Source organism: Neodiprion fabricii, chromosome 5 (genome assembly GCF_021155785.1).
Source record: "Neodiprion fabricii isolate iyNeoFabr1 chromosome 5, iyNeoFabr1.1, whole genome shotgun sequence".
In the NCBI taxonomy this organism is placed as follows: Eukaryota; Metazoa; Arthropoda; class Insecta; order Hymenoptera; family Diprionidae; genus Neodiprion; species Neodiprion fabricii.
Genome location: NC_060243.1, coordinates 864,086 through 890,328, shown reverse-complemented (window position 1 = coordinate 890,328; position 26,243 = coordinate 864,086). Strand labels below are relative to the sequence as shown.

The following is a 26,243-nucleotide window of genomic DNA, read 5'->3' as shown; positions in this document are numbered from 1 at the left end:
TATATACATATATGTTATGTTTATATCGTAAAAAGCATCATCCAAGCGGACTTTGGATTGTACGGTATATGTATATGTAAAGGAACATCAATGCCTTGTGGTCAGATTTTGTAGGTATCTGCATATTTCAGTGTTCGTTGTATCTGTGATGTAATGATCGATATGGAAATTACTTTTACGTGTTGTTTTCAACTTTTCGTATAATGAGTATGTCCGGGATCAAGTTGATTCATTCTCAGTCGGTCAGCTGTAGTAGCCCACTGGACATTTCAAGTCACAAATACAACATGGAACCAAGTAATAACAAGGCAAGTAGATGATGACATCTTACTTTTGTAATGGATTATTGATAGCCTGCCGTAAACTTGAGTAGAATTATTAACATTTGTTCATTTTTTTAGAGCCATCAGGAGGATACTCTTATCAACGTTTTAAGTGGCGGCGTAAGTGTTTTGTATTCAATCTTATTGCCATACATTAAAAGTATGAGTTTGCAGGGGTCAAGTGTATAAAAAACAAACATATAGTGTATAACAATCTTGTAGCATCTACGAAAAATTGCAATTCATCGTTGTTCGCGATTCTCTTTTTTTCACATAGTTTTGTGATGTTTACAGAAAAAATTTATTGATATCAGTGAAAAGGGCATAGATTTCAATTTCCTTGGTTTCTCGGCTGGTATCGATGTCCTTGCCGAAAGTAAACCAAAATCTGTCCTGGGGGGATTGAAAGCCAAAGTTTCGACCCCGTGGGGCTCAACGGCGTCTGCAGGATTTGAAGGAAACGTAGGGCCGGCTGGTTTGGGTGGAGGGTTGTCAGCTCGTGCTGCTTTAACTCCTGACATAGCAGCAAAGGCAGGCCTAGAAGGAAACATTAATACAAAAGGTATTAATGGTGGGGTCAAAGCAGGTGCGAAATCCCCTATTAGCGGAGAACACATCGCTCAATTAAGCGGTGAACAGACATTTAAACGCAGCGAATGAAAATTGGCTGTCGAAATTTTTTTTTAAAACTTTTCGATTAAGTCATAAGTTGTTATCGAATTTAAGGATCATATCAGAAGTGTTGTATATATCAAGAATTAATGATAATCGATCGGTAATCGGTCCTATTGGAATAAATCTGTTTCGCTGAGAATAATTTGCCCAGTTTTTTCGCATATTTTTAATCATAAGATAATACGTGTTATAAAAAAAGGCGATAGCATATCGATAAGTTACATAAGCACCAGGCCATACAGTCTTGGCTTGATTCAAGCTATATCTACCTCTTTGCCGGTGTGTTATTGTACACGTCTATTGTTCAAATTTGCCGACTAGTTGTAGCAAGATGGGTGATGTTGTTGTTGTCGGTTCGTGTATGGTTGACTTTTCATGGTAAGTATAGGTACACTATGAATGATATATATGTATACGACTCAATTATTGAATCTTTGTGTATTTTTCCACAAATCAATATAACCATAAATATTATAAAAATACAATTTGAAACACGTATAATCAGCTAATTGAAACCATAAATGTAGTCGCAGAATATTACTTGTGCAGCCTTTGATGTTCCTTACAAGGCTCGAAGTTGATTGAATTCAACAGAATTATTTTACAATTTGATCAATGCGCAGTGAGGTTAACACATATATTATTTACCTTCTGATTCATTGTTCAAAACGATTATAATTATATTATTTAACAGCTATGCCTCACGCTTTCCAAAAGTCGGAGAGACGATGTGTGGCGAAAAGTTTGTCACTAGTAACGGTGGAAAGGGAGCAAACCAGTGCGTTGCTGCCGCAAGACTAGGTGCTTCGACAGCCTTAATCGCATCGGTGAGAAAAGATCGTTGCATACGTTTGTTATAAAATAAAAATTGACTCTATTACGGCCTAGTTGGTAACTTTCGAGAATCTTACTAAAGCGGCGACGGCTTTAGCTAGGTGCCGATAGCTTGGGAAAGGAATACTTTGAGAAACTAAAGCTAGAGAATGTAAATGTATCGAAGGTGCATCTGCGCGAAGGCATACACAGCGGCATTGCGCAAATTACTGTAGCTGATAGCGGTACGTGGAGCAATTGCTTGATGATTACATAGATATGAATAGTGTTTGAAGAGAAATATTCAGATGACATAAAGTCAAGAATACAGATCATAAAGAGTAAGGAAGTTTGAAAATTCAAATAGGCGACAATACCATAATCATTGTCCCTGGAGCGAACACACTTCTAAGTCCTGAAGATGTCGACGATGCCGAGGAACTGATCAAAAACGCCAAGGTTTTGCTATGCCAATTTGAAGTACCGACAGCACCTACGCTGCAAGCTTTGAAACTATTCAAAGGCCGTGGTGCGTAGTCTAAAAAATGTCATTTGCACTTCCTTTCATTTATTTAACAACCTCGATACACGTTTACTCTTTCAGGTCTATCTATTTTGAACGGTGCTCCAGCTATGCCAAATCCAGATCCAGAGTTGTTAAAATCCTGTGACATTTTTTGTGTGAATGAAACAGAGGTATGTCGGTATATCTTGAATATCGTTGTACCAATTCGTGCTGCCGAAATCTCTTCATATCCGACAGCATACTTGGAATAAGCAGCATGTGAAATTACAGGCTGAGATTATGACCGGTGTTCCAGTAACTGGATTATACGAGTCACAAATTGCTGTGAACAAACTTTTACAAAAAGAGTGTAACGCGGTTCTGTTAACACTCGGCGCCCTAGGAGCAGTTTATGCCTCTCAAAGTAATCCAAATGTAATCCACATTCCGACGGAGAAAGTCACAGCTATCGACACTACTGTGAGTGTGTTTCCAAAGATCTGGTCACAATTTTCAGAGAAATTGTGTGTCTCAGAATCTCATGCAGAGATATAATTTTGTCTAATAATAATGATACTATAATTTTGGTTTTAGGGAGCTGGTGACGCTTTTCTAGGATCATTCGCTTATTTCGCTGCATACCATGCTGGTTTGTCCATAGATCAGATAGCGAAGAGAGCGTGTTTCGTCGCGTCTCAATCTGTTTTGAGGATTGGTACTCAATCGAGTTTTCCATACAAACAAGATCTTCCAGCAGATTTATTCTCTCGATAATCTAGTGACCTCTGCACTGTATAAAACATTGGAACTATCCGTAAAATCCATATTTTAATATTATAAATTCGTGCTTTTTCTACTTATTACAAATAAATCCTTAATTATCTCTCTCCATGTACATGGATTCTAAAAGTTTGAATTCCAGCAAATCACTAATTCATCATTGCATTAGGGCATAAATTGTAGGATTCAGTCGACAAACAGGTATCGTAAAAAATTCTTATCAGTTTTTTTCACTGCAATTCACAGATAGTAAATGTTTATTCGACTGTAAAAACTAAGGTAACAACGCGTGTATAATCTACATCATTCCATTGAATTGACACACCTTACCTTAATTGTCACCGAGATATGAAAAGCATATCAGGCTCACACACATAACGAATATACATTTAAAGATAATTTCGTCGCTGACATTTTTAGCAAGATCAATTTCTCCGCGCAACAGTAAAGTACCGACGCCACGAAGACTTTAATCTTTTGGATTTAAGCAAACAGAACCTGTTTTTTGAGTGATATATTACGAGCTCAAAGACTCTTTGCAGAAGTAAATAAATCTCAGTACACGCGATGCGCTAGTACTGGAAATTTCTAGGAGACTTCTGATATTCAGTCATCGGAGCACATAGCGAAGCGTCGTAGTCCCACGATTGCAGTTTCAAATTGAGGAATGAAGGAGCGGCCTGCAACACTCCTTCATTCTGATTTCAAGAAAACTGATTGATTTTTGTTTTTACCAGCATGAATAACATACTTGACTGATCGTATTGTGATAATTAGTTACTGTTGTGGGTCAACATAGTGTTTGTTAGATGATTAAAATTTTTATTGAGATAATAAATCCTATGAGGGCACTGCTTGTCTAGATAAAAATGCTAGTAAAATAAGATAGTAGAATTATATCAAGCAGTTTCACAATCATACATCCTCAATACCCTCCGGTACATCCACAAGTGTGCATGTAGGCTGACTCTAGAAACCAACCAGCCACCAGACCATGGAGTGACCTGCAAGAACGAAATTACAATTACTTCTCATTCGGAATCTCAAGTTCAGTAGCTTACTTTCCAAAGCTCCGTCAACATGCCGGACATTGTCGTCGTTGGTGGATACGTGATTGATTTTATGTGGTGAGGATTAGAGAATTTTGCTCATCTTGTATACTCGATCAACAAATCGCACAGTCTGTAATTTTACTATCTTCAGTAAGATACAGAAGGAGGTCTTTCATTGCAATTTAGGAGTTTTTGAATCTTTTCACAGGATTGCCAATACCTGTGAAATTCATCTTATTTTACTCAAGCATTGACTTGCCACCTGTGGCTTTTTATAAAACGTTTACACAACACTAGTTCAATTTATTTCCCGTGCCCGCTTGTGTTATATTTAGGTTAATATGTGATTTTTACACTTCAGTATTTACTATTGAGAATAATTTTGTCTACTTGTATGTTCATAGTTACGTTTCGCGATTTCCTAAAGGAGGTGAGACGATATGTGGTAAAAAATTATTAACGTGTCACGGGGGGAAAGGAGCAAACCAATGTATTTCCGCAGCAAGATTAGGTGCTTCGACTGGCTTTGTTGCATCGGTGAGTCTTAATAAGTTTGAATCACATTTCATCGGATAAAAGTTTAATCTTTATTGCTAATCTAGAATCGATAAACAGCCGACCACTATATTTGAGTGATTATTTTATATCTCAGTTAGGTGATGATAGCTTTGGACAGAAATATTTGGAGCAATTGAAGCACGAAAATGTTGACGTTTCAAAAATTTATATACAAGAAGGGGTATCCAGTGACGCGTCTCAAATCACTGTAACAGACAGCGGTGAGGTATCAATTGATTTATGATAACGGTAATTGACTGCATATCGTGATGAAAATAATGTTTCTGTACCGTTTCAATATTTAATCAGGCGAAAACACTATTATTTTCGTACCTGGAGCAAACAGACTTTTAACACCCGATAATATCAACGATGCAGCAGATTTGATAAGAAGCGCCAAAGTCTTGCTGTGTCAATTCGAAATACAGCCACCATTACCAACGTTGCAGGCACTGAAAATCTTCAAGGGTCATGGTGCGTAATCTCTAAAAAAAAAAATCTTGCATTTTATATTTACATGTTGCGATTACCCGATAATCCCTGACTGATTTCTCATTCCAGGTCTATCGATTTTGAACGGAGCACCAGCGATACAAAATCCTGATCCTGATTTGCTGAAATTGTGCGATATTTTTTGTGTGAATGAGACGGAGGTCGGTATATAGTTTCGCGTTGAAAAAGTATTTTCTCTTCGAAATCTCATTTGATGACGAAAATGAATTAAGTATGATATTACAGGCTGAAATAATGACAGGTATTTCCGTTACTGGAATACCTGAAGCACAAACGGCCGTGAACGAGCTTCTATCTCGAGGATGTAATACAGTTATTCTAACGCTTGGAGTGTTGGGAGCAGTTTTTGCCAGCCAAAGCAACAGAAATATAGTCCACGTTCCAACTGAACAAGTTAAAGCTGTTGATACAACTGTAAGTTTGTAAACAGAGAGATCGGGGCAATGAAAAAAAAAACATTCGAGCAGTAATAATTACACATATTTGGTCGCAGGGTGCCGGTGATGCTTTCTTAGGATCTTTTGCCTATTTTGCTGCGTACCATGACAATTTGTCGCTGGCAGAGAAAGTGAAGAGAGCGTGTTACGTCGCGTCGCAAAGTGTTCAAAGGGTTGGAACCCAGGAAAATTTCCCCTACAAGACGGATCTTCCAGCTAAGCTGTTTGCTCGTTAAACCAGCCATTACATAAACAGCTGTCTTTGAAACATGTGAAATGCTAAAGAAATATGATAATGACATACTTGAATGAATAATGTATACTTTATGCAAAATAACGTGACTAATGATAAATTGTTTTTAATGACATTAGCGATAAAGCGATACGTCTTTATCAAAATCGAATACATTTATGTGGATTCTGTTAAAAACGAGGAAGCAAAAGGTGACATAATTTAAAATAATTAACTGAACCATATTCAGACCTTAGCCGCAATCATAGTTTACTACTTCCGTTTCATTGCAGTTGATAAAGAACAAATTTAACGGACCGTAAAAAGTTAAAGGATAATAAAACGTAAGAACATGCCACATTGGCCAGTTTGTTTCGTTATCAGTTTCCTACCGACTGCACTATAAGTGAATTCAGTATTATCAAGACGATGGCGGAGATCGAGTACTCTGAAGAAATTGACGACGTCTCCGATGAAGATTACGAAATCATTAGAGTAAGATAACGACAGCGAGACATGAAAGCAAAGCGGTGCATATCAGTTTACTTCATCTCTCTTATCTATTCCAGAGATATCAAGAAGCAGATGCGCAGTTTCAAAAACATCCGCCATTTTTGTCCCAGTTTACAGAGTACGTCGGGTAGAATCATGTTCAATCCTTATTGGTGACACGACTTAGTTGTCAAATTTTGAGGTTAAGATATTTTCTGACAGGTCCACCGATCGCGTTAGAAGTTGGCTCAACGATAAAGGCATAGAATTTAACATTGGTAAAATAATCGCGATGTCCGAGGGTGATAATTACGATTTCAACAGATCCACCGGATGCGACGAATTCTTGGTCCAGTATCACGCGATTTCAAATAAATTGAAAAAGTAAGAGTTATCGTATTTGGTTAGTGTAACATGTTTTCATCTGAATATTTGTGTTTCAGACGATTTTTGAGAAAACCAAATGTCTCCGAAGCCTGCGATCAGTTTAGTAAGTATCCAATGATTTTTCGACATACCTCGTCAACATTTAAAGCGTTTAACTGCGAAGAATAATCTTTTCTTAAAGATATAACGTTATTTTGATTATTTCCTTTCTCGTGAGATGGCAGCTAGAAAGTCATTCAATTTTATTTTCCGCCTCAAATAACGAAGACAGAAACAACAAAAGAATTAATCAATTTTTCTTATACCAGGTGCGTTAGCGACGCAGTGCGAACAGAAGGAACTCTGGCAGTATGCCGGTCTTTGCTGGCTCGCGGCAGCTCGATGTCAAGGAACATTGGGCAATGCTAGCACAGAGGCCAGTTTGCTGGCTAGAGCTGGCAGACAGTTTCTAACAGCGGAGAAAAAGAACGTAATGATCGGATGCCCTGCTCCGGGTCAAGAGAATGTGCAGGTAACAATAAGATGGCGCATGAAGTAAAACCAATTCAGCTTACGTAAGACAGGAATTTGATTTTTTGTCAAACAAGTTTTCCAAGTATTATTTTATTTTACATTCACCATTGATAAATATTTTAGGCAGCTGTGAGTTGTTTCGGCCATTCTTTGGCTCGCACTCAAAATCAGCCAGGATCTAGTATGGCGGCGGCTGGCTTGGCACTGGAATTGGCTACTGCTTTGGGTTCAAGTCCTGCTGGTTCTCAGCAACTTCGTAGAGCGATAAGCATACATGCGACACCGCAGTCTCTTGGAATGCTTGCGTCAACTCATATTAAGCAGGGTATACTTCAAACTTGTGCACTATAAATTATTAATAATTATTATAATGAAATTCTAATTTTTAACATTTCAGGTGATTACGTAACAGCTTTAAGCGTGCTTAGCGAATTGGCAGAATTAGTGGAAGCTAATGTCGGAGGAGGAAATACAGCCACTGGAAATAACTGTGACATATTACACAGGTCTGTATTCTTATAAAACATCATGTTGAAGTTAATAACATTATCGTAACGATTCGTGTTACGAAAAAATTGTTATTTTGTGAACATGGAATAGTTTAAAATCAGTAGACCGTAACAAAACAAGATATACTCATGTTTTGAAATCTTGAAATAGTGAAATGGTGAAGTTTTACCCGTCACAATAAAGTTACCAACTTTAACCTTGTTATAAAACTGTTGTTAAACGGTTGCTTGTGACATTTATTAGAATCTTGAAGTATACTTTGGAATGAAGTAATTGTAGAGAAGAGGAAGAAACTTCCTTCTAACGCTCATATTTCTTGATTAAAATATAGATGCGAAGTGAGCAGAGTCCTGCTGCTCCTCATATTACAACCGACACCGCAAAGACTAGCTCCGTCATTGGCTCAATTGTTGGAAAAATATGCCTGGGTCGAAGAGAGCAGCAATGCAGGTATCACCTTTTATTATTAAGTACGATTTTATATTTTATACACTTAGAAAATGCTGTATAGCATCGATACTGATGAAGTACTGCTTTTTTTTTTCGTCCATTTATTAAAGGTCCCGGGATGAGTGAAGATGAAATGCTGTTGTTACAGTCTTTAGTACTGGCCTGCCAGTCTCAGGATTATCAAGCATTGTTGGAACTGGAAGGCGAGTTATGGCCGTATTTAGATACCGAGCAAAAAGAACTGCTGCGTAAGCTTGTGCAAACTTTGACAGCCCGTTAAATCTTGCATGTAAGTTTCTAATATCGTACATCCGGTTAAGTAAAAAAAAAACTACAGAGAAAATCACCATCGTCATTTCACCACGTGGACTAATAACAGGCTACTCCTTATCACTCAAATTTTGTACTATCATTCTTTTTTACAATACCACCAACGTTGATTTGGCTTGTAAGTTGGGGAGAAAGGTAAGTAAGATGTCCATTTCCACCTAAAAACAGTGATTGAAATCACAAATCGTAAGCAAAAAAATTGTTCTGGTCAACTTTGATTTCATATATTATTATTTTGAAGCGGTATGAAATTTTGCGTAAAATTCATTGAAAACGTTACCTTCGCAAAGTGTCCATACCAATTGGGAAGTCAAAAGTATTTGGTACGTACGTAGTACGCCCGGTCTCATCATCTTCTGGGGTTTCATCGGTCAATGCCATTTCTTTTGCCCACGCTTCTAATCCTCTTTCTTCCGATGTACCTTTAGAAGAGAGAAGTTGACATTAAATAAAGAGTCAACAAAGCATTATTACAACTATAGAGGTACAATTTTGTATCTCAAACATATCCTGTCCGAGCAATATGTGAAAATGAATGGATTGCATGTAGCGTTCAGTAATATTCAGATTATTTACAAATTCAAGGGTAATGTGTCTTAAAATTATTACCCACCTGGTATAATATTGTCCAAGAGACAGCCTAACCCACCACCGACTAAAATTGTCGTGCTTAGTAAAACGGTAATGACACTGTCAAAAATGTCACTGCCAGTTTTTATTGCATCGGAATGATGCGACATCCATCGCGAGAGAACCTGTCGATTATTTAGCAATCATCGAGTAATTACCTCGAAGTCGATTGTATTGTTTTTTGTCGGCTTTGCGTACAAAGTTCATAAGCACTTACCAATGGAAAGAACATTGAAAACCCAAGTATGTATAAATTTCTTGCCGAATTAAGATTAATATACTGCAGAGCCGACAGTCCTGTACATAAATGATATTTAAAAAAATATATTACCGAGGAATCTCAGGCCCATGAGTGACGTAATAACTTTCAGATAAGACTATTTGTTTCTGATATTGGAATATGACTTGCTTCGTCTTTTACTCGTTAAACAATCACTTACCAAACGCAGCTATCATACCGAACATTATACAGAAAATTCCACCGACTACTGGTTCAGGTATGATTACAAATACGGCTCCAAATTTACCCACAACACCCTGTATAATCATGATCACAGCCGCCCACTGAATCACTCTTCGACTACCCACCTTAGTTACACCTAGAATTTGATAAGAGGTAAAAAGCAAATATACTTCCAAAGTACAATAACGTTTTAAATTACTTCTGATCCACTTTTGATTGTAGAAACATCGCTCGATCTCCTACCTATGGCGCCAACGTTTTCACCAAATGTATTTGTGCCGTTCCCACTGCCCCAGAGCCCGGCTAATACGGTACCAAGACCCTCGGTACCGATACCTCGATTTATCGCGTGGAGCGGAGGCGGTGGTGCTCCTGAAACAAAACGAAGTAAATCAAAAGCATTATTGAACGATTACGAGCAACGTGGAGAGTTCCTAACTGCGTAATTGATTGGTCAAGATTTATTTTGTTCGCAATGCTACGCGTTTCGCACCTTTCCAATAAGTGGAAGACGGACAAGGTTGTGCATATTGTTAATAATTTTACGAATAAATGATACTCTTGTCGATAACGTTCCGTTTATCATCCAAACCGAAATTTCCATGACAAAAAAGAAAACAATCTCATTCAAGCAAAGTACGAATGCAATGCTAGAATAAAAAGTGGGGCACGTATTTAACCCTTGGTCTTTTTATTGTAGCTGTCAATCTGCTCACCACACATTCTAGAAGTCGTTGGATAGTAACTGATCGACTCAACTGTACAGGCCAATACACCCGCCAACATTCCTAGGACCCCCGCCAGACTCACTGTGGGTAGACCCCATTGTCCGGGATAAGGAATCCTAAACCAGGACGAATCTTGGAGAATTTTTATTTTCACATCTGTGCGCGCCGGATGCCCGGGCGGAAATGTGTCGGTGGCTGTTAGAATTCCACATACAGCCCACATTATGGATATGGTCAATAGAACCTGAAAGCGACGTAAGTCTGGCTCACGAAAAAATCGACTACGGTAAAAATGGCGAAGGTTCTTTTAGCTCAAATCCTTCTCACCGGAAAAAGTTTGAACAAGTAGCACCAAACGATTTGGAAACCACCAGTTTTCCGCCAAACTATCATAGGCACTTGTAAATTCCCTAGGAGTTGGGAATATACGGTCATCATTAAGATTGTTCTGGAAAAGAAATGATGAAATTTATTCACGCTCTGATCATTGTTAAACGATGGTGAGTTCTCGTTCAGGACAAGTCGCCGATACGGCGGTATGACAATTAAGTTTATATTACCCGGTGGCGATGCCCCAGTGCTGAGATGCTGCCGTTGCAGCGTTTTCAAATAACGACAATCCGACCAGAGATACCGTAGGGACGATTGTTAAAGGAGTAACATACTTGAGCATCGATCCGATGATTCCTGTAATTACAAAAAGTCTATTCCCATCTCTCATCCATTTCCGGCGAAAAGGGTATTCGTTCAAACGCGTATCAAAATTTCGTTAGAGGATCTGAAATAGAATATCTAGAGGTGTCTAATTTATTTCTTCCATTTTCCATTCAAATAACACGTACAAAAAATTGGAATATTTTTTTTTACTTTTTTTTTCTCTCGTAAACGGTTTGAGTAATAAACTATCTAAATACGGTTTCTTATACGAAATTTCGCGCTCTATAAAAAAGTACGAAGATAGAATCTTCCCAACTCTAAACGATACAGAGATATTTGCTTACAAACATTAAATCATCTCGAGTATCTCTTAATCGGTTAGAGTTAGGAAAATTCTATCTCGGTATTTCTTTTATTTTTGTTGCGGGTTCGAAAAAAAAAAAACATTTGTTTTTAGCACACCCTAGTATTCACGGTACAGTAAATCTCCGCGAATAAGTACGTGACACGATAGCTGATCAGAAACACGAGGTAGAGCAAAACATCGATTTGTGATCCACAAAGTCCGAAGAATGACTTCAATATTCAATAACAACCTTGAACAAATTATTTCCAGTGAGTTTTTCACACGATCTCTCCTCTACACATGGATCATTTGTAGCACGTAACGAGCGATAAGCGTGTATGCTGAAAAAATTTGCGCCTTTGCAAGAACGCACGGAGGTGACTTTTTCTCGTCGTTACGAGTAATTCCTGTTTACATATACCTCCATAACCGACCACAACTTGGAACAATGCGGACACGGCAATAGCTCCAGACAATTCCCTCATCCTGACTTGCCATAGTTCCGTTCTCTCCGGTTTAGACATGCCGTCGAGCACGTTTTGTGCCGGGCATTTCCATTCGGGCAAACTTAATATTGCCAGAGTGGGAACCAGGAATGATATCGTTCCCCCTTGTACGATCGGTAATCTGCGATTAAGTATTTGAAAATAAATATATTTGCGTGTACCGAATATTGTGCATTATTTGATCAATCGTCCCGGACCTGCATCCGAAACTCGTTTGCAACAGCGTTACGATTCCGGTAACGAATATCATGGTTGAAATGATCGACCCTCTCGCCGGATCATCTTCGGCCATGCAAAGCGCCGGAGTCAGAATAAACGGTATCGATACTATCGCTCCTATCATCGTCAAGTAGTGCTGCGATAAGAGGTGCATAAAGTATTTTCACAAACTTGTTCGCTCTGCACATTTTACAAGTATTCATTAACTGTTATATGCATTTATCGCTATAATTTCCAACGGCCTCCGTGGCGCAATTGGCTAGCGCGTTCGGCTGTTAACCGAAAGGTTGGTGGTTCGAGCCCACCCGGGGGCGTTAATTTTTACTAAACTCACCTTAGAAGTCGTATTTTTATTTATTTTGTTTTTTTACCAATAGTATTTAATTTTTGACCATCGAAAATTAGCGCAAGTAATAAACGTGGTGATTTTTTTTTCGTCGTGTGCCTCATTTCACATCGAAATCATTGAAAAATTAAGCAAACTTGTCTACTTTTCAATTACTCTTTGTTGTTTAATGTTCGATGTTCTGGATTATATTACATAATACGGCATGAATATTTTTTCCTTTTTTTTTTTGTTCATTTTTGATTTTTCTGTCAGAACGACTATTTGGCAGTCGACTAGTTTTCCTAATTGTCATACCACACACCTGTAGAGCCATGAAAATGCAGAGATACCACGGGGGTACGTCGTCGATCCCATAATTTATGTCAGTTTTTTTATTGCCGGACTTTACGTCGGTGCAATTTTCAAACGGCTGATTTGGCGATGCACGCTGAAAGATGGAGAATTTGTTGTCACTTCGTCGTGTGTACATGTATTTTAAACGTGTAATAAGGTGTACGGTCATCATTTACATAATATCATTATTCGTAACAAAAAGTTCGTTTCTGTTCAGGATTCGAGAATCCGGAATGTAATTTTGTTATAACTTTGCGCGCTGCTCGTAGTTAATTCAGAAAAGTATAAAGTTTCTAATCACAAACCAAAGTATTTTCTTATAAGAAATATTCGCGAAACCGTTTTCATTTGATGAAATAAAATATCGATATTCTAAAACCATTAATTTTCATTCGTTTGGCTTGCATCACACACAATTATAATACAGAAGTATTGTAAACAGATTTAATGGATTGTTGGAAAATTGATGCAAGAAAAAGATCGTTCCCAAATCAGAACTGTTTGTGATAATATATTTTTAAAAATTTTTTTACCACAAATTTATTGGTTAAATGAATTCTATGACAGACGCATGTATTTTCGAAGCCCAATCAATGCGATCGAATCCGAGCAGTTTGATACGCTGTAGGAAAATCGTATAATAGTTTTGAAAGTCGACTCACCGTCTCAGACATTTCCGTAACATCCTCCATCGTGTTCGGTGAAAAGTTCCCCAGCACTTTATCCAACAATAATATTTTTATAAAATATTCGTACTGGCTACGACAGTGAAGTCCGAGTATTCCCAAGCTTGGTAATAATCTAGAATCTTGTGCTGGTTTTTCGTTTGCACAAACGGTGTCTGGGACATCTATGTACCATGAAATTATCGGGTTCGGAGCAACGGATCAGCTTTTTACGAATACCGCTTGTGCACTTCGAACGGAAAAATATACCAAAGGAAGAGACGCGACCAGCCAGAGTTGGAATTTGAAGGCTTATTGGGCAAGTGATTATACATACGATCGTAGAGGAGTGTATTATAAGTAAACCGCACTGTGTTGGACAGAGAAACGAGTAACGTGAAAAGACGTTCGAAAAATATCGCCTGCTTGTGTCGGCTGGGATGAACTTGTATACATATATAATTATTTACTTGTTCGTGACTTGAACTCGAGATCTCATTGATTAGTATCAATGATGTACCAATTTGCACATTCTAGCTGCAGCAATATTTTCGATCAGTACTCGTCTGGCATTGCGCGATTATCGTTTAGCCAAATGAAAGGAAACGTACGTTTATCTGCTGGCAGTGGAAAAATTTTCTCGTCAATTTGAAACGCGGTAATTACAGTGTAGTATAAAACACTGGAATCAAACGTTGCAGCTCCATTAATCGTTGACTCCGTTGAGTCACTCAGTTAAATGAATCTTCTGCACGCGTCTGACGATGGGCTTGTAAATTAGGTACAAATTAGGAAGACGAGTTTTCTGAACGGGACGAAAGTACATCCTAAAAAATTTTGTCGTGAAATTACTCTGTCGCTTTTTGTGCAATGTCACGGATTAATTAGGGAAAGAGACGTGGGTGATTATTTGAAACGAATATTCAATTTTATTTGTACGCACCATTCGAAGTTTAAAGTTATAAACGTTCTCAATGTTTGAGATATTAAAAATAGGCTTTGTAATGTTGAGAAATTTGAAAATAGAAACAGAGCGGATTTCCGTTAGGATATTATAATATTTATGATACATAAGTAGATAAGTCTCGTGTAGACGTAACGCAGAGAATATATGGAGGCCAGGCACTGACGAGTTTACCCATTTTCACTTACAGTCTATTACTTCTTACATCGCGAATATAAAATATGTAATATAAATATATTATATGTATCTATAGTTACTCTTTCGTCTATACTACGTATGATTCAACATTCCTACTTGGAGGTATCTCCTTTACATTCACCCTGAACACTTATTTTACAACATTGTCCGAAAAAGATATGCGTTAAAACAATGTAGTTCATGAAATTTTAATTATAATATACTGGTGACAGGACTACTGTGAGAAATTGATAGAAATACAATACATGTAGACGGAATTGCGACAATTATGCGGTAGCTCGTGAACTTGAAAAAATATATCAATAGTACAATCATTTGTTGATAACGAAACACTAGAACGGTAAAACAGTAACTCGTACTACTGTACGCTTATTTCTTGATCGAAATATATCCAGTAGACACGAAGAATTACGTAAAACTGAAATCGCATTATATTTTATACTATGGAATACTCGTTCGAATGATTTCGAAATACAGTAGAATCTCGATTATTAAAAAAGACCCGAGGATAAGTGTAAAACACATAAAGTATGAATAAATTCTTGATTGCTTGGGAAAACTCATTATCACGTTATTAGATAATCGTTTACTTGTAATATTACTCAAGCGTTTTTAGACCTTGAAATTAAATTTTCGAAACTACAATTCTCAAACAATCTTAACAAAGTAACAAACAGATGTTTATTCATTTTTGAAAATTTAATAGCGTCCGCTTACTAAACATGATACTCTTCATAGATTATATATAATATCTTTTTCCGCATTTTATTCTTTTATTGATTTAGAACTTATATTTCGCAAGTTTGCATCAAAAATCATTTACAACGATTGTTTTCAAACTCTCTAAATTCCAAAAATCGTAGTCGATATGCCTATCAAATACACAATGAAAGTAGTATATCGAATACCAAATTCTATAAATTATCTATTTTCTGACAACTACCAGAGATACAAAAAGTTACAACAAAAGTCACATGTTATCTGTTAATTTCAATGACAAATTACATAAATTTTTATTGCAAAAAATCGAATGGTTGAATCGTATCTCATAGAAAATTTTACCACCTGTGACTAAGCAATATCAATCAAATGCCTCAGAAATAACTTTGAATGGTGGAAAATAGCTCTCCAAAATGACAAGTGAAAAAAGACAAACTTGTGGACGGGAAATAACAAACGGTTAGCTTCTGCGAAGAAATATATCTCTAATTACTTAGATCACTGTGACGCCTTGTTGTCTTGTATGTTGGAAATACAATTCATAGAGCTTCAATGTTACGTGATCATTATTGCACCGTAAACTCTAAATTATTACTTGCGGTGTTTTGTTCACATGGAAGCGTAAAACTAGATAACAATTATCACAGTTAATGGATAATAAATTTATAAAACCTTACATCATTGAAGCTTTAACACGTAGTTTCGTTATTGTCATTGGAATAGTAATAGGGATCTTCATAAGTACAAAGATAAATTTTTGTTATAGTATAAATTAGGTTGAAATCAATTAAGCTTAGTTTTTTAAAACAATTCATTTCCTCATTCAAACTAGAACGGAGATGTAGTTGTGACAAAGTAGGAGAACCCCACTTACACTCAACTTACGCTATCGGGTATGTGGTATTTAATGACGATGACGATGACGATGACGATGACGATGACGACGATGATGACGATGGTGATAACAATAATAATGATAGTAACATTATCAATCTTAAGTAGCAAATTTCAAACTCTATATAACAGTGTATTCAACACCACGTGTTGATTAGTTTTTCACAACACGTCTGAATGTTTTATGGCACGAAATACTTGAACACTGGCTTAACAAAAATGGAAAAACTTGTCCAGAAACAAGTAACCACGTTATACTTCCCTAATTTGTAGAGTTACGAATGGGGGGTGGCCAGAATAGTTTTATTTTCCTAGACTAGGAAATTCGTTATCGTTCATTGAAAACGTACTGCTATTGTCGATGACAAACGGATTAAAAGTATCGCCTTGAGCTGAACTAACTCGACTGTTATCGAGCGAAGAGTCAGTGATGCGGCCAAGCATAGATGGAAAACTAAAGTTAGACGTTGCTTTCGGTGCTGCTGCTCGATTCTTTGACTTGAATTCAAAATTTGAATCGTCCAGAGTATCTCTTATCAACTGTTGCCTCGGAGTCGTGGTATTTTTTGTACCCTTGCGTGGTAGCTTATAATCAATTTCAGAATCCTCAAGTATACCGTACGCTTGGACAGGATGGGCGTAAATGTCTGGATCTTCAGGGTGTGGCACAAGTTGTGGGTAATTTGGATTCTTTTTTGTCTCCTCATTCAAGTCTTTGGAGTCACTTTTACCAGTTTCACCTCCAATTGCTTCCTCCTTATTACTGCTACTAGTCGAGGGCTCTATTTTTGGACTAATTGTCTCAGGGTAGAAATGGTCATCACTTTCCTTGTCCGAAATCAAAGCTTCGATGGGTATTATATTGTTACGGAGCAGACCCATTATAGCCGCATTCTTAGAGTATCTACATTTTTTCAAGTCAATTGTTTTTGTGCTGGTACAATCATTAGTCTTCTGGTTATCAGGTAAAACATTTTCTGTACAAAAGCTACTTTCGTTTACACTTGACGCCGTATACGTAGATTCTTCGTTTACCTCTGGAGACGCTGATATTGATCTTTGAAAGTGCCGCTCAATGGCATAGTTTGAATGGTCCATTCCATTGGCCTGTAGCAATTTTATAAAAATTGTTTTTTACCAAATATTTGGTTGAAATTCAATTCAATGCAAGCATAAATTTACAGCTAGCGCTTGTCGCATAAAAGTGAAAGGTCGAATGCAATTTTGAAAGATTTCTCAAAACGTCTAGACAACTTAGAAAAAAATTATTACATCCTAGAAAATTACCAAGTCTGCCAGGATTGATAAGTTTTTAAATCACGAGTTACGAAAGTACTGGTAAATAGTTGTAGATGAAAATCGATAGAGCAATGGAACTGTTTAACTTACCTCTTTAATTTTTGAAGACAACGAGTGCTCGCTTGGAAAGTTATTCATTGCTGTTGGGTTATGACTAGTAACACCAGAGTCATCTCCCTCGAGAAGCTGATGTGAAACATATTATTATTATCAACAAAGTACCAAATTAATCACTCTCTAGTAGCAGATGTGTATTCTCTTCAAAATTGGGAAGACGAATTGGTCAATTTTGCAACCAGGGTTTTTTAAAAGTTCATAAATTTTACAGCTTCAAATGACAAGTGAAAGTTTTACTCGTGTAATCGTCGTGTCCCGGTTTCAAACAATAATCCATAGGGAAGTAAGTTGCATACTTACATCGATATTTTTCGGTGGTCTGACAGTTCGATAGTTCATAAATCGGTCTCTTTCGCTTTGGCTCAAGCCGTCGAGGGCATAAAATACAGGTGACTCGTTCTTCACTCCACTCTTCACGTCGGTCAGCTTCTGTATATCGTTGTACATTTCCGAGGTATATCGCGCTGCTGCAGCCATGATGGCAATGGGAAGATATGATGAATAAAAGAAATAAAAATAATCACCTGAAATAAAGCGAAATTAAATTAAATTTATAGGGATAACTCACCTTGCGTAAAACTAATGTCTCTGTAATCGGTTGTCATGCATTTGATAATCTGGCTCCAAAACAGATCAAGAAAATAACAAGGTTGAACTTAGTGACGGTGATAAAAAAAATTACTATCTTGCACCTTTAGAATAACGCAAGAAATTGAATTTACAAAATCTGAGTTTGTTCTTGCTCTGTTAACGGTTTTTTTTACATTTCAGGTAATCCTCCCAAGTTGCAAAATAACGAGTTTTTCCAAAGATACATCCTTAAAATAACGTTACAAACATCAATCTGACAGAAAATGTACAGTTACCATCTCACAAACGAGACCAACATCTACATTAGTCTTTTCAAGGTCGTGGCTGTCAGAGTTTTGTCGTTTTTTTTGCACTGTTCTCGATCTGTTTCCGAAACCCATCGGCCTGCCTTGTGTACGAGTACGGACAAACACTTAATCTAGGGCTTTGTGACCGTAGTAACGCGTCGGTGATCAACGGAATCAACGGAATCTTGTATTTGCTTCAACATTGAGGTTATACACTGTTCTAATCGCAACGACGCAGTAAAAGCGACGCTCAGTGAGTTCAACGTTTAATTAAATCATTCGCAAGATTTTACAGTGCTCTTTGCTCCTGAAATTTTTAAACATCGTAACAAGAATTCAAGGCTTATCGGTCTGAAACTCAGCATGCTCGTTATCTGTCACGTCAAACTCTGCTTTGAATGAGTGTGAAAAGCCGGCTGCGTCCAATCGAGAACGGGTAGCAACATGCAGCAGCGTTTAAAATTTCGTAAGATTATTCAGATACGTGTGTATTATATTTTAATTAACAACCGTTCGGAACGAGGGTTTCTTGCTCGGATCCCCAAATGTCAGGAGGTGTGTGTTTTACGTCAGCAACCAAAGACTGATAATTAGTACATACGGTGCATACATATGGTAACCCGCGTTTGACAACAAAGCAAAGATAGAAAATCATATCAACAAGTTACAAACGCGTGGTGATATCGCTCAGCACGCGAAACGAGCGCTCTCAATCGAGAACTAAACATCCTTTTTTTCCCTTTTTATCGTTTATTGACTTTGGAGTACCGAAAGTGGTAATATCTACCTATGATTAACCACGGATCGGAATCACTCGCAATCACCACACGCTTCGAGCTTTGACTCATACGGGGAAATTTGAAACTCGTGCCAGCTGGTCAATCGAGGTTATTGAAAAAAAAAAACGAAAAAACAAAAACAGAGGACGGAGAAAAAAATCTAGAGATATTTTTTTCAGCTCTTTGCCTAATCGGTACTGCAGAATTATCGCGAGGGTAAGCCACTGATCTCTACTACGGTTATAATAATGTAGAGATCAGTGTTGCAAATCGCACGTAATTCCAGTTTGACTGCTCAGTTGCTAAAGAAGTTTGCGACGCGTCATACTAAGCATACCAACATCAAACACCGCTGTGAATGTAAATTTAGGGAACGCTTGCAACTTCGAAATTGTTTCACTACGCATTTGCGATATGTTAAAAAATCCAGCGTGACGCGATCTTTGTTCAGCGGAACTAGACTTGTGATTTTTATATCATATTATATGGAATAACGTGAAAAGAAAACATCAGCGAAAGATCAGCGAAACCATTTTCGAGGATTAGAAAATACATCGCGATAGACGAAAACTTGAAAAAAGTTGCTGCGAATGAAAATCTGGAGTACAGTCTAAACGAATCACGCATGCGCAAAGGATCAGTCAGCATTCGATATTGACCTCATAACGTATTTCCCATACGTAAAATCTGTTCAGTGAAGATATAACTTTGATTCAAAGATCTCAGTCTTTTCCTTTGTTCTATTAAAATATGTTGAAGTGCCTGTGGTTGATATTAGTTAGCGAATTATTAATTATCGGATACAGTGCGACCAATACGTCGTTAACTGTAACGCCTCTTAGTGGAAATAATTCAGCAAGGTGCGTGTAGTTGAAAACTAATAAAAAAGAATCGCATCAGATGACTTGCGATCGCGAGATTGTTGACGCAGGAAAATCGAGGCTACTCCAAAAGTTGGAATTTATAGCGTGAAAATCGCGAGCTCATATTGACTGAATACAATCTTTATGATAATTGTACAAATCTGCAACACGTAAATTTCATATTCATTGATTTGTCGCACGCATTATATCTGCCTTTGCGTCACGTCGGTCGGCAATTTATTTAATATACCTGTATGCCTAATTCGCCAATTCTGTCTACCCTCTAATTCAGCGTTAAAAACTTTGGCAGGGAGATGGCGACCGGATTACCAATATTCTTGAACGAAGCCAGAGTATCGCAACTGCTAGACGGACAATGGTTACCCCTGATCGATGCTATGCACCAAGCTCTCTTGGCGTCAGCTTTGAACCATGCTGTACAACCTCTGAGATCTTTTACACCCATCAGAGACGAGGGGTTAGTCGTTCGATATCGTTATTAAAGAGAAAAATAATAATCGAATTCATTTTTACGATTCTTTGAATTTCATTCAGGATTATGTTGACCATGCCCGGCTACGTTGACTTCAATAATGATGTCCACGAAGGCGAGCCCGTGTTGGCATGCAAAGTAGTGACTAGTTTCACAGGGAATTCCGAAAGAGAAAATCCGCTGCCTAATATTTTGGGCACTATACTTCTCTTCGATGTCACCAGCGGAAGGCTAACTTGTGTAAGAAGTCTGTCTCGCTTGTATACACGATATAATTCTACATCTCGTTCCTTTACGTTGTTACCACCAAAGTCCAAGGTTATTGTACTTGTGCTTCGCGACTGTTCATGTGATATCAACCCTTACCTACGCTTCTCAATACACGCATACTTTGCCACATTAGGCTCTTCCCTCATGCGATGCCAGAAAGTAATTGTGTGTGAAAAAAAAAGTATTGTGCCCAACATTGGTCTTATATATCTTCAACGGTATAATGTAGAATTCTTTACGGAATTTTTAGGTATTGGAAGCCACGGAAATAACAGCCAGGAGAACAGCGGCAGCTTCTGTAGCGGCCACGAATATTTTGTACAAAAAGAGACACTCATTGTCAAACAGTTCCGATGAGCCGATCGTTCTCGGTATATTCGGAGCCGGAGTACAGGGGAAAAATCACGCATTGGCCTTTCATGCTGCTTACTCAAATATATCAGAGGTAGGAACCAGTTTACAATTGCCCGGACATGTTTCATCTTTATTTATAGAGTCAGTTTTACACACGTCAGAGTTAACCCCTTTCAAAATTAAAAAAAGGATACCGTTACCGAATCGATATTATTACAAAGATATAACTGTCCGACAGATAAAATTGTTGAGTGGAAATAGCTGGGGTATAACAGGAAGTTTGGATAAAATTGAACGATGTTTTCAAGTATTGAAACGAGCGATTCGGGGGCTGTCATAAACCGTCATGGCCTCCGCTTACGCACACTTCGTATTTTATTTCGGCTGTAGAATCATATTCATCACCTGTAAGTTATCCAGCGTTATTTTACGTCAAACTAGACGACGGCAAGAACGCTTTAGTGCAGACAGGTTCACCTTCGACGAAAGGATAATACCTGAAATCGCCTTTGTTTAGATCCGCATTTGGAATCATCGGCTGCCCAAGGCGGAACGCCTAGTTGCAGAGTTGAAAACCCTCGGCATTAATCAGGCGCGGGTAGCTCGTACCGGAAGAGAATGCGCCGAAGGAGCGGACATCTTAGTTACGGCGACTTCTTCCTCCGAACCAATCCTCTTCGACGAGTGGGTCAAAAATGGCGCCCACATCAACGGTATAGTTACTAGGGTGGAGCTTAAAAAAATCAATTTTTAACTTTGACCGATGCGCCCTCCAAATCGGCTCGACATAATTAAACAATAATTTCCTAATTTTTTTATATTCTTATCTCAACGCTAACCCGCGCCCTAAAAGAGTGGATTATCCCATTCAAACCTTTCAGGGGCACATCAAATCTGTCCAACGGACTTGGATGAAATTTGTTTTAGGGGGATTTTTTGGCTCGCTGATTACGGATCTGAACCAAGAATTTGAAAATTCTAAATGGTGAAACCCCCGGAAAGGGTTGAACAGGGAAAGCCACTTGGGGAACGAGTTAGAGTTGAAATAAAAATGTGAAAATCTTACAGAATTACTTTTGAATTATGTGGAGCTGATTCGGTGGGCGAACCAGTCGAAATTCAAAAATGACCTTTTTAAAGACCACGCTAATAGTTGTACATAATAATAATTGCATGCAGAAAAATTCTCTATCGACCAATTAGGATGAGTGGACGTATAATTTGCCTATTTTTTAAACGGTCTGCACAGCTGTCGGCAGCGGTCGTTTTCATTACTGTGAACTGGATTTACCGCTCTACCGAAGGGTCAAAATCTATTTGGACAACGAGTCAAGCGGGCGCAACGAATTGCGGGGGCTCGTGGTCCAGGGCATTTCTTTGATCACCTCCGTAGGTAACGTTTTCCTCGAACCGAATCTGATGCCGGGAAAACAGGATATCACGGTCTTCCATTCGGTCGGTACGTTGCTCCTCGTCAGTGACCACACCGGAAATTAATTAATTATTGGTTACACTACAAGTGTCTCACTGTTTTTCTTTTTCTTTTTGTTTTTATTCACAGGCATGGCTGCCGAAGACGCTCTGGCAGCTCAGCTTGTCTACAAACGACATTTGCTTTCTCGCCCTTCGAACTGATCAGGATTTCAATTCGTTTTATTAGGCGAAAGGTAAGAATGATTACAGGATTCCAAATCAGAGGTAACACCCTCTATTAATTACGAAAGGCAACACAACTGTCGTACAGGAAACATACTTTTTCTATTAGACAATATACCCAATATACGAATGAAACCCTCATTCCCTCAATACGCCATTACAAATTTATTTTTACACCTAAATCCGCGGATTTTCATCGCCGTTTGTACACTCCGCGGTGACGTGATATGCAATATTCAGCTGAAATTCCCGCATGCACAGCACGTATAAAATACAACGACGAAGCTCTTTGTGCGCTGCATTTTTCATTGAATTGTAAGGTGGAAGTGCACGTATTTTCAATTCACGATATTAAATTTGTACGGTGAATTATAGTCGGGTATAAAATATGAAAGTTAGTGCCTGTTACGTATTGTATATTCTCAGCTACATAAAAATACACCCACACATAATGATGAAAAGCGTGTAACTGTAGCGGGTGAAATATCCAAGTGTGCCATCGCAATTCTATTTACGTAAATTTCCATTTTATATGTATACACATGCGATAAGCTCCGCAGGATGGACGCGGCAATTAAAAAAAAAAAATATTCTCCCATATCTCGAGGCAACGTGAGTACCGTATATTAAACTCGGAAATGTTAATTATCCAGAGCGGAAAAATAGTGTATATTCGCATAAATCTATAGAACTGTTACATACATTTAGATAGCGTACATAGAAAGCATAACGGAGTTATTTCACTTTCAGGTATTTGTGATTTTGCATTGATTTTTATCGGAAACTGTCAGATCCACCTCGCCTGTCTGATAGTTGAATTTGTCCTATCCTGGTTGCAACATTTTTAAACATGTTACTTCTAGATGCAGTAGGGATTCTAATTGTCATTGGCTAAAAATCTGTACGCGTAGCAAATGTGCACGTTACGTGTAAACGAGTAATGAATCAAAGCGGCTTGGTGAACGTCTCTTTGATGTTTCATGATTTGAAATTTCAATATTCCGAACACCTACAGTCGACAAGCTGGAACTCGAACTCGTCTGTTTTCTTTGGCGTGATCGAGACGAGAGAAAACCGTCCCATGACGGTTCGATCAGCCTTTCAAACGGAATATTTCAGTTCATATCTCGGCTTTTCTCGTCGTCAGGCTATGAATAAAGCTGCTGCAGCGAGACCTTTTGATCGTAAAACGAATGGGCTCGCCATTTTTATCCAGCTTCGTATATCTCGATTCTTGTACTCACTCTGATTTCAGATGGAAAAAATTAACGTGGGTTAAATAAATTTTGTAACTTTTCGTTTTCCTTCTTTTTCTTTTTTCAAATTCCTCCTAGAAACGACGGAGTCATCTTAGTTCATTTATTGAATCACACGGAAGTTCGGGAACCGAATTCCGAGTTCGAGACTCTGATACATTCGAAAATAAGAGCCTATTTCTCCGAGTCTGTATAAAGGATAAAGCAAGGCTATTGAGGGATAAATTTTGTCGGGTCGACTCGCAGCGTGAGAATTTATTCCCTTGGGTGATTTTGCCCCTGGTACATGAATTAAGGCGTCTGGCTAATTTACGGTCCGTTCCATGTTATCCCTGTTCGCTGGTTCGATTCCGCGAACAACGCGGAACTTGCCCAAAAACTTGGGGATAAATTTCAGAGTCGAGTGTCCGAGCCTGAAAAATGCTCGCATTTTTAGTTTTAAGGAAAGAAAGTGATGTATAAAACCATCTTCATGGATTAATCGTCAAAGCCAGGCAATTTCTTTCATCGATCAGCGCGTGAAAGAAAATGTATATTGACGCAGGAAGGAGCTGCGCTTACAAATTGGAATAAAGCCTCGATTCGATGGCGAGGGAAAAGATTCGCCCCAAGAAAAAATGTGCCTCCAATATGCTGGATGCTGGTTGGTCTGCAGAAGGGGGAAGAGTAAAAAAAAAAAAAAAAAAACAGAAAAGAAGACGTGAATGAGTTCAGCGAACGAGAATAGGAAGATAATAAATACGTGATGCCATCATCGGAATAAAATTCTCTCGCGTTTGAATACCTATCATTTTTTATTTTATTGCCACTCGTAATATCGTTTGAATAATGTAAGAAAAATAAAAGGCGTATGAAAATTACGAAGGATTGGTAAACTTGACTTGGAAATGTTTGAATTTAATCGCTTGGTTTCGAACGTAACCGGCTGATCGATTCGATGCAAAGGGAACGGTGAGTCCAATTTCTAAACGTATAAATTACCGACTTACCTATCATCCGTCTCTTTGCGGTTGGGTTACGAGAAACTTGAATGAGAATCCGCTGAGCCGTTTCTACCGTAACAAATAAATTCTCTGGCTCCCTTAGGTACTGCAGAGGATGCAATTAGCACTCAAATCGATCAAATTTTATTGCACGGGACCGCTGCAGCTAGCTTGGATATAAAATGAGATCTTCTCGTCGGAGGAAATAAATGGGGCATGTTTTCATTCGGTTATTCAATACCGCGGGTATTATTCCGCAGTCAAACAGGAGTGATCGATATATTGTTGAAAATGAGATTGGAAACGGTGGAAAGGGAAAATGATTTTGCGAACAATCAGAATTTTCCTTTGTTTTTTTATTTTGTAAACCATCCGCAGTTATTTTATTTACAACTAATACTTTCACGACACGCGCGAGTTGGTAGTATCGTGTTAAATATTATACGATTTCTACAGGTACATCGAGTTTTAAATTAAATCTATCTTATTATATAGATACTTCTAGTGCAAAGTTTTTCAGCCAGAGAGAAATCAGAATATCACCTGATTAATATCACTTACTTTCGTGTAATTATACAAGCTTGTAACATCGATTAGATTATCGCAGAATTTTTCTACTTGCCTAACGTAGTAACGTCACTTACAACGTTTCCGCGTAACAAACGCTTTCAACATATTCAGAGAGATAAGTAAGATTCTCAGAGTAAATATACGTATACGTATAATTATTTATATTGACCAGTATATTCAAGATTGGTCCACGATTTTTGGCAACAATTGGCTCCGTTTTATAATCATCACTTCATTTCGTTTCGCACAGCATATTCGGAGGATTGAGTATTGATCTTCACAGTGTAATTATAAACCGTTGAAAGTAATAGTAGTAATACAAGGCCGGTTCTGGATATAGATTCCTACTACCGACACTTACCGACATCTTACCCAGACTCGAGCCCTTCACCGTGATTTCGACCTTCGCGTCGGTACAGCAGGCTTCGACAGCGGTGATGTAATCGCAGAGAAGGGTTTGAGTCTGGGTAAGATGTCGGTAAG

The 26,243-nt window shown here is 38.1% G+C and overlaps 5 protein-coding genes and 1 non-coding gene across 23 annotated transcripts in view; 4 read left to right on the top strand and 2 right to left on the bottom strand.

Moving 5' to 3' along the window:
* Positions 1 to 396: 396 nt before the first annotated feature.
* Positions 397 to 6,248, top strand: LOC124183179 (ribokinase-like). Its single transcript, XM_046571333.1, has 14 exons — positions 397 to 443; positions 618 to 1,376; positions 1,693 to 1,825; positions 1,930 to 2,056; positions 2,179 to 2,340; positions 2,416 to 2,507; positions 2,608 to 2,796; positions 2,911 to 3,086; positions 4,553 to 4,685; positions 4,801 to 4,927; positions 5,016 to 5,180; positions 5,268 to 5,359; positions 5,445 to 5,633; positions 5,713 to 6,248. The coding sequence occupies exons 2-14, from the start codon at positions 1,330 to 1,332 to the stop codon at positions 5,890 to 5,892; spliced, it is 1,812 nt and encodes a 603-aa protein (XP_046427289.1). The 5' UTR covers positions 397 to 443; positions 618 to 1,329; the 3' UTR covers positions 5,893 to 6,248.
* On the top strand, positions 6,249 to 11,762 carry LOC124182506 (40-kDa huntingtin-associated protein-like). Of its 6 annotated transcripts, none has more exons than XR_006870782.1 (12): positions 6,249 to 6,383; positions 6,458 to 6,519; positions 6,603 to 6,764; positions 6,824 to 6,870; positions 7,076 to 7,278; positions 7,404 to 7,605; positions 7,678 to 7,786; positions 8,122 to 8,240; positions 8,351 to 8,529; positions 9,886 to 10,183; positions 10,364 to 10,646; positions 11,665 to 11,762. XR_006870782.1 is itself a non-coding variant. In XM_046569886.1 (10 exons), exons 1-9 carry the CDS (start codon positions 6,318 to 6,320, stop codon positions 8,518 to 8,520), a joined length of 1,140 nt encoding a protein of 379 aa, XP_046425842.1. In that variant the 5' UTR covers positions 6,249 to 6,317; the 3' UTR covers positions 8,521 to 8,529; positions 9,886 to 10,261. The 6 variants fall into 6 exon arrangements, 1 of the variants encoding a protein (XP_046425842.1); XR_006870781.1 differs by having other exon boundaries at positions 10,364 to 11,080; XR_006870784.1 differs by having other exon boundaries at positions 9,886 to 10,050; positions 10,364 to 11,762.
* LOC124182504 (solute carrier family 23 member 2) lies at positions 8,341 to 13,595 on the bottom strand. 4 transcript variants are annotated; one of them, XM_046569877.1, is made up of 13 exons: positions 13,464 to 13,589; positions 12,770 to 12,895; positions 12,098 to 12,255; positions 11,816 to 12,021; positions 10,952 to 11,078; positions 10,719 to 10,839; positions 10,380 to 10,635; positions 9,907 to 10,035; positions 9,641 to 9,799; positions 9,418 to 9,497; positions 9,184 to 9,325; positions 8,851 to 8,992; positions 8,341 to 8,728 (listed from the first exon to the last, which is right to left on the bottom strand). In XM_046569877.1, the coding sequence occupies exons 1-13, from the start codon at positions 13,491 to 13,493 to the stop codon at positions 8,650 to 8,652; spliced, it is 1,755 nt and encodes a 584-aa protein (XP_046425833.1). In that variant the 5' UTR covers positions 13,494 to 13,589; the 3' UTR covers positions 8,341 to 8,649. The 4 variants fall into 4 exon arrangements, with proteins under 4 accessions (XP_046425833.1, XP_046425834.1, XP_046425836.1 ...); XM_046569878.1 differs by having other exon boundaries at positions 8,902 to 8,992; XM_046569880.1 differs by lacking the exon at positions 12,098 to 12,255 and having other exon boundaries at positions 13,464 to 13,595.
* Positions 12,360 to 12,433, top strand: Trnan-guu. Its single transcript has one exon. It is a non-coding gene; the product is annotated as a tRNA-Asn (tRNA).
* Positions 13,596 to 13,653: 58 nt separating the features above from the next.
* The window catches only part of LOC124182507 (ketimine reductase mu-crystallin), a 28,738-nt gene continuing 16,148 nt past the window's right edge, over positions 13,654 to 26,243 (top strand). For 2 of the 7 annotated variants that reach the window (XM_046569890.1, XM_046569889.1), the window contains exons 1-7: positions 19,681 to 20,175; positions 20,489 to 20,656; positions 20,734 to 20,911; positions 21,192 to 21,386; positions 21,813 to 22,008; positions 22,545 to 22,754; positions 22,857 to 22,962. In XM_046569890.1, coding sequence (XP_046425846.1) covers positions 20,066 to 20,175; positions 20,489 to 20,656; positions 20,734 to 20,911; positions 21,192 to 21,386; positions 21,813 to 22,008; positions 22,545 to 22,754; positions 22,857 to 22,930 — 1,131 coding nt within the window. In that variant the 5' untranslated portion in view covers positions 19,681 to 20,065 and the 3' untranslated portion in view covers positions 22,931 to 22,962. Of the gene's footprint in view, positions 13,786 to 18,654; positions 18,790 to 18,865; positions 19,003 to 19,680; positions 20,176 to 20,488; positions 20,657 to 20,733; positions 20,912 to 21,191; positions 21,387 to 21,812; positions 22,009 to 22,544; positions 22,755 to 22,856; positions 23,082 to 26,243 lie in introns of those variants that run through there. The other 5 variants (XM_046569893.1, XM_046569891.1, XM_046569892.1 and 2 more) reach the window with 5 other exon arrangements.
* LOC124182505 lies at positions 14,505 to 19,417 on the bottom strand. Of its 4 annotated transcripts, none has more exons than XM_046569883.1 (4): positions 19,324 to 19,417; positions 17,959 to 18,182; positions 17,632 to 17,727; positions 14,505 to 17,349 (listed from the first exon to the last, which is right to left on the bottom strand). In XM_046569883.1, exons 1-4 carry the CDS (start codon positions 19,382 to 19,384, stop codon positions 16,546 to 16,548), a joined length of 1,185 nt encoding a protein of 394 aa, XP_046425839.1. In that variant the 5' UTR covers positions 19,385 to 19,417; the 3' UTR covers positions 14,505 to 16,545. The 4 variants fall into 4 exon arrangements, with proteins under 4 accessions (XP_046425839.1, XP_046425838.1, XP_046425841.1 ...); XM_046569882.1 differs by lacking the exon at positions 19,324 to 19,417 and adding an exon at positions 19,047 to 19,206; XM_046569885.1 differs by lacking the exon at positions 19,324 to 19,417 and adding an exon at positions 18,525 to 18,657.

Excerpts from the sequence above, each read along its gene's own strand:
- LOC124183179 (XM_046571333.1), top strand. The coding sequence starts at position 1,330 with ATGGGTGATGTTGTTGTTGTCGGTTCGTGTATGGTTGACTTTTCATG. Across the intron at positions 2,057-2,178 it reads AATTACTGTAGCTGATAGCG|GCGACAATACCATAATCATT; the intron begins GTACGTGGAGCA and ends AAATTCAAATAG. Across the intron at positions 2,797-2,910 it reads TCACAGCTATCGACACTACT|GGAGCTGGTGACGCTTTTCT; the intron begins GTGAGTGTGTTT and ends TTTTGGTTTTAG.
- LOC124182506 (XM_046569886.1), top strand. The coding sequence starts at position 6,318 with ATGGCGGAGATCGAGTACTCTGAAGAAATTGACGACGTCTCCGATGAA. Across the intron at positions 7,787-8,121 it reads AACTGTGACATATTACACAG|ATGCGAAGTGAGCAGAGTCC; the intron begins GTCTGTATTCTT and ends ATTAAAATATAG. Across the intron at positions 8,241-8,350 it reads CGAAGAGAGCAGCAATGCAG|GTCCCGGGATGAGTGAAGAT; the intron begins GTATCACCTTTT and ends CATTTATTAAAG.
- LOC124182504 (XM_046569877.1), bottom strand. The coding sequence starts at position 13,493 with ATGGAGGATGTTACGGAAATGTCTGAGACG. Across the intron at positions 12,256-12,769 it reads GCATTTTCATGGCTCTACAG|CACTACTTGACGATGATAGG; the intron begins GTGTGTGGTATG and ends CTCTTATCGCAG. Across the intron at positions 9,326-9,417 it reads TTTCAATGTTCTTTCCATTG|GTTCTCTCGCGATGGATGTC; the intron begins GTAAGTGCTTAT and ends AATAATCGACAG.
- LOC124182505 (XM_046569882.1), bottom strand. The coding sequence starts at position 19,191 with ATGATTTTCTATCTTTGCTTTGTTGTCAAACGCGGGTTACCATATGTA. Across the intron at positions 18,183-19,046 it reads AGAAACCCTCGTTCCGAACG|GTGATTATTTTTATTTCTTT; the intron begins GTTGTTAATTAA and ends GCTTTATTTCAG. Across the intron at positions 17,350-17,631 it reads TGTCTTCAAAAATTAAAGAG|GCCAATGGAATGGACCATTC; the intron begins GTAAGTTAAACA and ends AAATTGCTACAG.